Genomic DNA, 11,384 nt, shown 5'->3' with positions numbered 1-11,384 from the left:
CTGGCGTGTGTTCTGCGTCTTTAGTTATCGATGAGGAACATATGTGCATTTTATGAGATTTGTGACAAAAGCTTACTGTTTTCCTTAACGATGCTACTAGAAGGGTGAGATTTAAGAGCGAACAATAAACGCACTTTGAGGGGAGGCTAAACACTCTCTTTTTAACCAAGCTTACATTATATATACAATACAGAATTGTCATTTTTTAATTTTTATGGAATTGTCTGGGTGCGTAATGTAGACATTTGTCTATTTATTAAAGTTGCACTGATTGTCGAGATGTGCTGCAGCGAAACTCCTGCCTTTCCTCCGCGTAGAGGAATTCTCACACGGCCCCTAAAGCTGCCGTGGCCACGCCCCCTGCCGGAATGTCTCTACGTTCCATTGCCAGAGTTCGAAAGTTTCACCCATCCCCCCCGCCCCCCGTGGGAGCGTTCCATCGCTGTCTCCGCCCGCCTGGATCTCTGCCCAATGAGCGGCGCCGCTGCCGGAGGCCCGGGAAGGGACGTCACGGGCCGGCCATTGTTATGCAAATAAAAGGAACGCCTGAAAAGGCGCTGCACGGAGCCCAGCGCGAGCGAACGTCGGAGACGGGACTCTGTGCAGACCAGTGCCGGGGCTTGGTGGCAGTGCGGGCGGGACGGGGGTCCCTGTGCAGCCGTGGAGAGCCTTGGGACGCGTGCAACTCGATCACTGCAAGATCTGAGGCCATCTGCATCGAGCCGAGCTCCGCATCCTTAAGTGCTCTCTGCAGCCTGAGCCCCCGGGACTTGCTTGAGGGGGGGGTCTCTGTGCAAATCTTCACAGCTGCATTCTGCAGAAGGATACATTCTTTTGGACAAGTTGAATCTGAATCTCTGCAGACTCACTATCCGGCAGAGCGGTGCAAGGTCGCGCGCCTTGCACGCCCTTTCTGCAGGTTGGAGCCCTGCTGGGCCCGGAGATCCGCCTAACCCCATCTCTAAACCAACCGGGTCCATTGCATGCCTTTGTGTGGCCCTCACAGCCCGTGCACAGCCGGTGATCTGACCCCCCAGGATCTTGCACCGTTGAGCACGAGGCGATCGCTTCCTCGGTGCTCGTCCATCCGTGCAGAGGAAGGGGCTGCAGACAACCGGTTCTGAAGCAGGGGCAAGGAAGGCGCGTCTGGGCGAGCTAGAGGACCCGAAGCCAGCCTGGGCGCAGACCAGCCATCGCACTGCAGGGGACGAGAGCTGATCCTGTAACGTGAGCCTGCTGCGGAATCGCACGCACCCGAGAGGCCTGCAGAGGCTGCATGGGGAGGTGGTCCTTGCACGTTCCTTAACCCGGGGAGTAGGGGCTTTGGATCAGAGCACTGGTGGAATCCCCCCTCCTGGGAGTACCCTCTACTCCTCCTTCCACGGCATCTGGAGGAGAGTCGCGCTGCTGATCCGGAGACACCGAGAATCTACAGCAGCTCGTCGGAGTGACACCTGGTGACCGTCGCCTGTGGCACTGCCCTTTGGTCGCCCCCGGATCTGGTGCCTGGGAGCCCCCTTCATCTCTCCCCCCTTCCGGATCCATTGCATGATCCTCCTGCCCTCGCCTCCAGCCATGAGCCAGGCCGAGATGTCCACCTGCTCGGCCCCGCAGCCGCAGCGCATCTTCCAGGAGGCGGTGCGCAACGGCAACACGCAGGAGCTGCAGAGCCTGCTGCAGAACATGACCAACTGCGAGTTCAACGTCAACTCCTTCGGGCCCGAGGGCCAGACGGCGCTGCATCAGTCCGTCATCGACGGCAACCTGGAGCTGGTCAAGCTGCTGGTGAAATTCGGAGCCGACATCCGGCTGGCCAACCGCGACGGCTGGAGCGCGCTGCACATCGCCGCCTTCGGGGGGCACCAGGACATCGTGCTGTACCTCATCACCAAGGCCAAGTACTCGTCCAGCAGCCGGTGAGGGGGGAGCCCTGGCCCGCCCCGGCTGCCCTCCTGCGCGGGGCACAGCTCACTCATTTCCAACTCTTGGGGCCGAGTCTCTCCTCCCAGCAGGGCACGCACGGTGGCATCCCGGAGTGGCAATGGTGTCTGCACGATCAGCCCTCCCTGTGGAGAGAGAGGCTCAGGATAACATGGGGACCCCAGGACTTGCGCCGAGATGGCCCCTGCAAAGTGTACTTTGTGTGCCTGCTGCCTGCCTGCGCAGCCTGGACTGGGGCTATGCGCCTCCCATGCACAGGTGGCGGCCTCGCTGGCACAGCGCACCTCTTCGGGTGGGAGGGCGTGGAGGGTCCTTACAGTGGAGCAGAGGGCACACGAGCTTCCCGGGTCGGCCGGTGCCTTTTGTGCCATCGGCCTGTCCGGAAAGTCTCGCATGACCCTGCTTCCGAGTGAGGGTGCCCCTGTGCCCACGTCTGCCAGTGTGTTGGTGCACCTTGTGGTTTTTCGTCTCCCGCTGGCTTTCCCAATGGTATCTAAAGTAAAGGGAGGTCTTGATTGCACGCACGTGAGGGGCAGTGCCTTTTTTTGAGCCTACACAGTGAAAGTCGACCTGTAAGGTCTCGTTTATGTATATTGACTCGGATGTTCCTGCCAGACAACTGCTTTCCCAGTATGTGCCTAATTGCAGTCCCTGAACTTTAATTATTCGCGAAAGTGGTCGCTGTGAAATGAATGTGCCCTCTTTTCCCCGACAAAATTTTCAAGCAGAAGTATTTTTTTTTTGCACGTGTCTTTTCTATTACAGTTTGGCAAGTATGATTTTTGCCACGGGCTGCTACGCGCACTCCCTGTCCAACACACAATTGAATTCACGTGGACTCAGTGTACACTATCAACATCTTTTTGTGTAGGCTTAATGAAATGCACTCCTGTCTGGTATAGATTTTGTTTTTTAATATATAGAAAATATATATATAAATATTTTTGAAATGTAAAAGCTGCTTAGGTCTCCATATTTTCGTAAAAAGGAAAGTGTGGGCGGCCACAAAGATTACTGAGAAAAAACTATGTAACCTGCTTTTCAAGGTTTTTGTCTATTTGGGAGTTTTCATTGTCTGTGTTTTATTCTTCTTCCCTTTTATGCCATCTACCTCGACTCTCCACCAGTATTTCACAGCCTCGCGTACATTAACCCATAATTTCCTTGTCACCATTTACAACGGTCAGCGTTCTATTGCAGATGCCATATTCTGTGTAGGGTTTCTTCGGAATGAGGTATTGCTCAGCAGGTCCCGTTTTCCCTTGCCTCCTTCAACGCATTTCGATTTAACATTTCAACTGCCCTGGCTTAGTAGTTATTTTACCCGCCCCTCCCCCACACCCACACACTCACTCATAACCCTTTTGCAACGTGTACTCTCAAAAAACAATCCAGTGCTCTTCTCATAGGCGAACCCCTGGGATCCTCTACTCCACCCCCCCCCACCTCCCCTGTTCATTTTCTCTCCTTGAGTCTTGCATTTCAGGACACTCTTTGGCTTGCTCAGGACCAAGGCATCTTTAACAAAATCCTAGGAAACGCGCATAATTGGAGCTGTAAACCATTCCGATTGTTCAGAAATGTGTGTGGTTTGTTAGCATCAAAGTACCCTAGCGCCCTCTACTGCCGGGAAAGAAGATTGCAAGCTTTTTCAAATATACCGGTTTGCTTGCACATTATAGAAAAGCCATTTCTTTCCCAGTTTCTAAACACTCATGAACTGTGCTTGCGGTGGTGATGTTCCTGCAACATCTGTTCTGGCAGTTACAGCTCCAATTCCAAGTCAACCTGAGTTCCAAGAATACTTTTTTGTAACCGTGTCTCACTGCACGGAAATCAGTGCCACAACCCCCACACCCCAGCGTTTACCATGTAAAAGAAAGTTGCCTAATGTTTTAAAACTGTAAAGCTATTTATCGTGTATGTATATAATTATGACGAAACCTTGTTGAGATGTGTTGTGAGTGCTCTTGGGATGGTATAAGTGGAGAATCGCACGATTCAAATGGCAGACTTCTTTAAACTAAACAAACACTCGATTCCGCAATATTTTTTATTAGTTCCCGGTGCTGTTTTTACGCCCCGACCCCACTAAGCGGCAGGTTTCTTTGCTGGGGCGACGACCTGGCTGCGACAGAAGCCATGCACTAAAGTGGATAACTCCGCATGATGTCATCAGCCTGTAGGTATAAATGAAATCCTAGATTGCACTCCCTATCCAGTGCCAGAGGACAGAATTTTGCCCCAGGGGTCAGTGCACACCTCGACCAGTATTTATGGTCGGAACATGCATTCGCGAGAATCCCTGCCTAGGTCGGGTATAGGTTCTTTTTTAGGAGGGTTGCACAGATTGATGAGACAGACAATGTCATAATATTTATGACATACTATGAAATTTTGTTTATTTCGGGGTTGGGTGCTCCAAAAAAAGCTCTCTAACGTTTTTCTGCACGTCAGGAAGCCTCATTTTTATTTTTTTAGAACCGTTTATTGGAAATAATCACGCGTACTGTCCTTGTGGTTTCTGAAACAGAAACACATGTCTCTTTTTCACTAAAAGGAGGAACAGACTTCGAAAGTTTATAAAATGCCCTAACTCCGTGCCCCTCTCTAATTTGGACAATAATTGTTCCGGGGAGGGAGTCCTAGGAGAATTGGGATGCTGTAAATAAGTTGGATTTGGGGGTGCTGCCCTTTACAATCTATTTGAAAGTGATGCATATTTGCCTCACCTCTGCAAATTTAGCATTACAGCCGCAGCCCTGAAAAAACCTGTCTATCCTATCTACTTAAATAGTTTTAAAAAAAGTTATTTTGTTTTGACTATATTTGAAATAACTGGCCTGGAATTTACATTAAACTTTCGCGCTAGAATGGGTTAAAAATAATTAAAATCTCTGGTTTTCTGTCATCAGTTGACCATATTTTGGACCACCTGCTTTTCTATTTAGAACATTTTTTCATCTTTTGAGAAGTCTTTTCGATTGGTTCAGCGGGGAAAGAACAGTTTAACGCGAAGCACAGTCTGCTCCGGACAGGCAGGAGTGGGTGTATTTGTGGAACTCCTTTCTAGATGCGGACATCTTTTTTTAATTATGTTAATTAATGTTTAAGAATGTTTAGGCTTATATTGAAGCTGTATGTAAGTCAATATATGATTGTTTCTAACTGGATAAAAAAAAGTCTGTACAATACAGCGTATTTTTGGAGTGTAAGATAATAGACCTGTAGACCCAAAAGTGAAGAGTTTATGAATAAATTTTTCATTGATCGTTTTTATAAAAACAAGTGTTGTGTTTTCTTGTCCTGGTGGCTCTGCAGCGTGTGTCAGTGTTGAGCCCTTTGGGGTTCAGGACTTTAATGAGCTGTGGTTATGGATAAGCGCGAGGGGTGCATTGGCATAAGAGGGTATTTTGGGGGGGAGGGGGAGCTCCAAATGAAGGGGCTCACTTCCTATTTCTGATCTGGGCAGAAATCCCTGCGCATTACTTATCAACACAACGTGAGGCGCTTAGAAGCTGGATCACGACAAGACTGGGAGTGATAAGCGAATGAGCTGGCACGTGCTCTTTATTCTGGGGCGCCTGGAGGGGGGAGATCGGGGCAGTGCAATAAAGAATCCTCGTGACGCTCGTAGGGGTGAGCAGTGGTTTTATCTGGTCCGTCTTTCTGAGGTAGTTGAATGGGTGCGCTCCCACCAGGTGCCTCTCAGACTACATCAGTATAGGGTCACCTCACGTGCGCATGTTCACAGACGTCAGTAGTATCGACAGCAGACTGTCACCAGCGTCTCTCTCGCCACAAAACGTATGGGCACTCCGAACCGGGGGCAGTGCATGCTTGGAGCGCACCCCTGGAGAAGGACGGTGCACGTGGGTGGTTGCACATAGGTGTGGGCACTCTATGCAAGGGTGGAGGTTTACACTGAGGCACTCTATGCACGGGAGGAGGTTTACACTGAGGCACTATGCACGGGTGGTGGTTTACACTGTGGCACTCTATGGACGGGTGGAGGTTTACACTGAGGCACACTATGCAAGGTTGGAGGTTTACACTGAGGCACTCTATGCACGGGTGGAGGTTTACACTGTGGCACTCTATGCACGGGTGGAGGTTTACACTGAGGCACACTATGCAAGGTTGGAGGTTTACACTGAGGCACTCTATGCACGGGTGGAGGTTTACACTGTGGCATTCTATGCACGGGTGGAGGTTTACACTGAGGCACTCTATGCACGGGAGGAGGTTTACACTGAGGCACAGTGGGGCAGTTGTGCCTACATAGGGAGAGTCCGGACGCCGTAAAGGTGCTAGGGACACAGTAAAGGTTTATCTTGCATAGTGTACAACATGTTATGCAGTAAAATAACGAGCAAACACGTGAGGGGTAACCTAAAGTACACGAGGCGTAATTTACTGTGAACGTTCCGTCCACTTCTTCCCTCCTTTTCTACCCTCTCGCGGCCACACCGCCCTCCCCTTGCGCCTTCGCTGTTCAGAGCGCTGCAGACACCTCCATTGGCACCGACTGAGCCATTGGGAAGGGGGTGGGGGTGGGTGGGTCCTGTAGGCTGTAGCATTGGGCGCACCGCGCCGGATGTCGCTATTCGCAGTCAAGCAATGAATCTGAGCGCGGTCTCCGGCTCTCCATTTGGTCTTGAAACATTTGGCACACGGGGTTAGCCAATACGTGGGGGGGAGTGGAAGGGTCATGCAGAGGAGGTTACACCCCACCCCTGCCGTCCACGGTTCATACTATTATTAGAGTCAGACTCTCGATTAAACATGGTGGGCGAAGCAGGGGTTGTCCAGGAGGGTCACACCCTCCTCAAATTACGTTTTATATAGCGCAACAACTACACATGTCTTTGTCTGTGACAGATGCTCAGAATCTCCGGCGTTCCGGGAGAGCGGTCCAGAGTTTTGGGCCGAGGTAGGGAAAGGATCGACCTCCATGCAGGTCATTTAGTCCTGGGAACTGTTTAAAGAAGGGCGCTGGGCGCAGATGACGAGCAGACGGATGCGATTATCAGGCGGATGATGTGTGTGTGGGAGGGCCCTCTGCCCTTGCTTTAAAAAGGTAACAGAACCTTAAACTGGATGGGTTTCTCCACCATCAGCGAGTAAGCTCAGGGAGTAGAGGGGTGGCCAAATCCTGTTTTGGCAATCTGTAAATCAGTCTGGTGGCTGCATTCTGCACCACCTGCACGGGTCTTATGGAGACTCTTATTCAGCCCCTAAAAACAGAATGTGACCATCATCCTGGCGGGATAGAATGAGTGCCTGAGGACCTTCCCTGGGCAGAAATTGGAAGAGTCGAGACGAATCTCAGCAGCCATGTCAGAGTAGTGAAGCCACCTGAGGATGCACTGAAACGCCATCTCCTTGCCCCTGGCACGCAGCCGGCTCTTATTCTGGCACCTCCTGCTACAGGCAAGGTGCAGCTGGCGCAGGGGCGGCTGGAGACGGGTCCCACTGCATAAACCTTCGCTGTATTTAGTCTGTAGTCTTTCCGTATGTATGCGGAGGGATACAATAAGAAGGGTCGGGTCCCCCTTGCCCCCCTACGCACTAGCCTGAGTGCGCCTTCATAGTCTATGGCGCCTCCTTGCTGGGGGCAGCGGGCACTGGAGTCCAGCGGGCTCCTCTGCTGCACCACGGCATGTCTCGGGCGCGCCCCGGGCTTCCGTGGAACCCTGGGTGGGAGGGAGCGTGGAATGCGGCGGGGGCCGAGGAGGGGCCCGGCCGGGGTGGAATGCAGTATTTCAGGTTCGGGCCGCGCAGAGGCCCTGTGGTTGGACTCGTAGGTGCGGCCTGCGAGGCACAAGGAGTCCTGTACACTACTTCCGGAGCCTCTTCCCAGCACTGAACAAAGTACATACATGAAAACCGCTCTGATGGCTGTGAGAGTGCCGGCTGGCACATCGAAGAGGGGAGGGGGAAGCTAGGGACACTGGGCTGCCCGTGGGGCTCAGTTTATGGTGGAGGCCCAGCAGGACTTGCTGTTGTGCGCCCTTGCTGGTCACAGCGGTGGTCCGTCTGGGTCCAGCGCAGCAGGCGCAGGAAGGGGTTCGGCTGAGCTGTGCGCGCGCACATGTGCGCCCTGGCTGACCCCTCTGGTGGCGGCTGGTGGTCCATCAGGCCAGAGCACCAGGTGCAAGGAAGGGGTTCGGCTGCGCTGTGCGCCCTGAAGGCGTTCGGCTGCGCTGTGCCCGCGCGCTTGTGTGCCCTGGCTGACCCCTCTGGTGGCGGCTGGTGGTCCATCAGGCCAGAGCACCAGGTGCAGGGTGCAGGGAGGTGTTCGGCTGCGCTGTGCGCACACGCTCGTGGATTCTTGTTTGTGCCCTTGGTGGCCCGTCTCGGTCCAGTGCTCCATGCGCAGGAGGGTGTTCGGCTGCGCCGTGCTCGTGGTTCCATGTTGGTTCATCTCGGTACAGTGCACCAGGCGCAGGGGAGGTGTTCGGCTCTGCGTTGCGCACTCGCTTGTGGGCCCCGTTCGCTGCTGGTCCCGCTGGCGGACCATCGGTCCAGTGCGCCGGGTGCAGGGGATGTGTTGCTGTGCTAGTGGTTCCGTGGTGGTCCAGTGCACCAGGTCCAGGAAAGTGTTCTGCTGCGCATTAACGCACAGCCCTGTTTTGGCGCGGATCACTCCGCGTCTTTATCATCCTGTAATGAGGGGGTTGAGGGCCAGCGGAGGAAGCAGCTGTGAAGTTGACTTCCGCGGCATTCCTTGTGAACGAGCCGGCCTCATCCTCTCCCTCAATCCCTCCAACTTCCTCTAAGAGCATTTCCCACACACCTCGCGGAGAGGAGTTTTTGGTGCGCAGAAAGCACCATCTTGTCCAGAATGTTCTAAGAAACTTAAGTTGAGTGGATATGGATGTAGGGTGCAAAAAACAACAAGTGATGGACTGAATGTGGATCAATGTCACACACTCCCCCAGTCAAAAGATCTGGGCCCAAATCCATCGTTTTTTTGCACTCCACACCACCCTGGGTCAGATAATGGCTTTATGCAAATCAGCTCTGACCCTGTTGCCCCATGGGAACAGTCCAGTCCGAACTACAACAGCCATATCTTTCCCAGACCGGAATCAAGCATCCGAGGACCGGACCGGTTTCGAGGTAACACCTCTCTTCAGCCCGGCTAGCTTGACTCCAAGTGGTGTGGAGTGCCTGGGACCCACGTCTGGGCATCCCCAGCGCACTTAGGGCGGCAATTGCAAAAAACAACAAGTGATGGACTGACTGTGGATCAATGTCACACACTCCCCCAGTCAAAAGATCTGGGCCCAAATCCATCGTTTTTTTGCACTCCACACCACCCTGGGTCAGATAATGGCTTTATGCAAATCAGCTCTGACCCTGTTGCCCCATGGGAACAGTCCAGTCCGAACTACAACAGCCATATCTTTCCCAGACCGGAATCAAGCATCCGAGGACCGGACCGGTTTCGAGGTAACACCTCTCTTCAGCCCGGCTAGCTTGACTCCAAGTGGTGTGGAGTGCCTGGGACCCACGTCTGGGCATCCCCAGCGCACTTAGGGCGGCAATTGCAAAAAACAACAAGTGATGGACTGAATGTGGATCAATGTCACACACTCCCCCAGTCAAAAGATCTGGGCCCAAATCCATCGTTTTTTTGCACTCCACACCACCCTGGGTCAGATAATGGCTTTATGCAAATCAGCTCTGATCCACATTCAGTCCATCACTTGTTGTTTTTTGCAATTGCCGCCCTAAGTGCGCTGGGGATGCCCAGACGTGGGTCCCAGGCACTCCACACCACTTGGAGTCAAGCTAGCCGGGCTGAAGAGAGGTGTTACCTCGAGTCCGGTCCTCGGATGCTTGATTCCGGTCTGGGAAAGATATGGCTGTTGTAGTTCGGACTGGACTGTTCCCATGGGGCAACAGGGTCAGAGCTGATTTGCATAAACCCATTATCTGACCCAGGGTGGTGTGGAGTGCAAAAAAACGATGGATTTGGGCCCAGATCTTTTGACTGGGGGAGTGTGTGACATTGATCCACATTCAGTCCATCACTTGTTGTTTTTTGCAATTGCCGCCCTAAGTGCGCTGGGGATGCCCAGACGTGGGTCCCAGGCACTCCACACCACTTGGAGTCAAGCTAGCCGGGCTGAAGAGAGGTGTTACCTCGAAACCGGTCCGGTCCTCGGATGCTTGATTCCGGTCTGGGAAAGATATGGCTGTTGTAGTTCGGACTGGACTGTTCCCATGGGGCAACAGGGTCAGAGCTGATTTGCATAAACCCATTATCTGACCCAGGGTGGTGTGGAGTGCAAAAAAACGATGGATTTGGGCCCAGATCTTTTGACTGGGGGAGTGTGTGACATTGATCCACATTCAGTCCATCACTTGTTGTTTTTTGCAATTGCCGCCCTAAGTGCGCTGGGGATGCCCAGACGTGGATCCCAGGCACTCCACACCACTTGGAGTCAAGCTAGCCGGGCTGAAGAGAGGTGTTACCTCGAAACCGGTCCGGTCCTCGGATGCTTGATTCCGGTCTGGGAAAGATATGGCTGTTGTAGTTCGGACTGGACTGTTCCCATGGGGCAACAGGGTCAGAGCTGATTTGCATAAACCCATTATCTGACCCAGGGTGGTGTGGAGTGCAAAAAAACGATGGATTTGGGCCCAGATCTTTTGACTGGGGGAGTGTGTGACATTGATCCACATTCAGTCCATCACTTGTTGTTTTTTGCAATTGCCGCCCTAAGTGCGCTGGGGATGCCCAGACGTGGGTCCCAGGCACTCCACACCACTTAGAGTCAAGCTAGCCGGGCTGAAGAGAGGTGTTACCTCGAAACCGGTCCGGTCCTCGGATGCTTGATTCCGGTCTGGGAAAGATATGGCTGTTGTAGTTCGGACTGGACTGTTCCCATGGGGCAACAGGGTCAGAGCTGATTTGCATAAACCCATTATCTGACCCAGGGTGGTGTGGAGTGCAAAAAAACGATGGATTTGGGCCCAGATCTTTTGACTGGGGGAGTGTGTGACATTGATCCACATTCAGTCCATCACTTGTTGTTTTTTGCAATTGCCGCCCTAAGTGCGCTGGGGATGCCCAGACGTGGGTCCCAGGCACTCCACACCACTTGGAGTCAAGCTAGCCGGGCTGAAGAGAGGTGTTACCTCGAAACCGGTCCGGTCCTCGGATGCTTGATTCCGGTCTGGGAAAGATATGGCTGTTGTAGTTCGGACTGGACTGTTCCCATGGGGCAACAGGGTCAGAGCTGATTTGCATAAACCCATTATCTGACCCAGGGTGGTGTGGAGTGCAAAAAAACGATGGATTTGGGCCCAGATCTTTTGACTGGGGGAGTGTGTGACATTGATCCACATTCAGTCCATCACTTGTTGTTTTTTGCTATGGATGTAGGGTGACCAGGCGTCCCCGTTTTGCCAGGACGGTCCCCGTTTTT

At 52.9% G+C, this 11,384-nt stretch overlaps 1 protein-coding gene across 1 annotated transcript; it reads left to right on the top strand.

The window, feature by feature from the left end:
• The first annotated feature begins 575 nt into the window (after positions 1-575).
• NRARP (NOTCH regulated ankyrin repeat protein) lies at positions 576-5,216 on the top strand. The gene has a single exon (XM_078642088.1). It carries the CDS (start codon positions 1,549-1,551, stop codon positions 1,918-1,920), a length of 372 nt encoding a protein of 123 aa, XP_078498214.1. The 5' UTR covers positions 576-1,548; the 3' UTR covers positions 1,921-5,216.
• Positions 5,217-11,384: the final 6,168 nt, after the last annotated feature.

This window comes from Lissotriton helveticus, chromosome 5_1 (genome assembly GCF_964261635.1).
Source record: "Lissotriton helveticus chromosome 5_1, aLisHel1.1, whole genome shotgun sequence".
NCBI lineage: Eukaryota > Metazoa > Chordata > Amphibia > Caudata > Salamandridae > Lissotriton > Lissotriton helveticus.
Note: the sequence above shows the minus strand (reverse complement) of the source record. Positions and strands in the feature narration are given on the sequence as shown.

Coding starts and splice junctions, on each gene's coding strand:
- NRARP (XM_078642088.1), top strand. CDS start 1,549: ATGATCCTCCTGCCCTCGCCTCCAGCCATGAGCCAGGCCGAGATGTCC.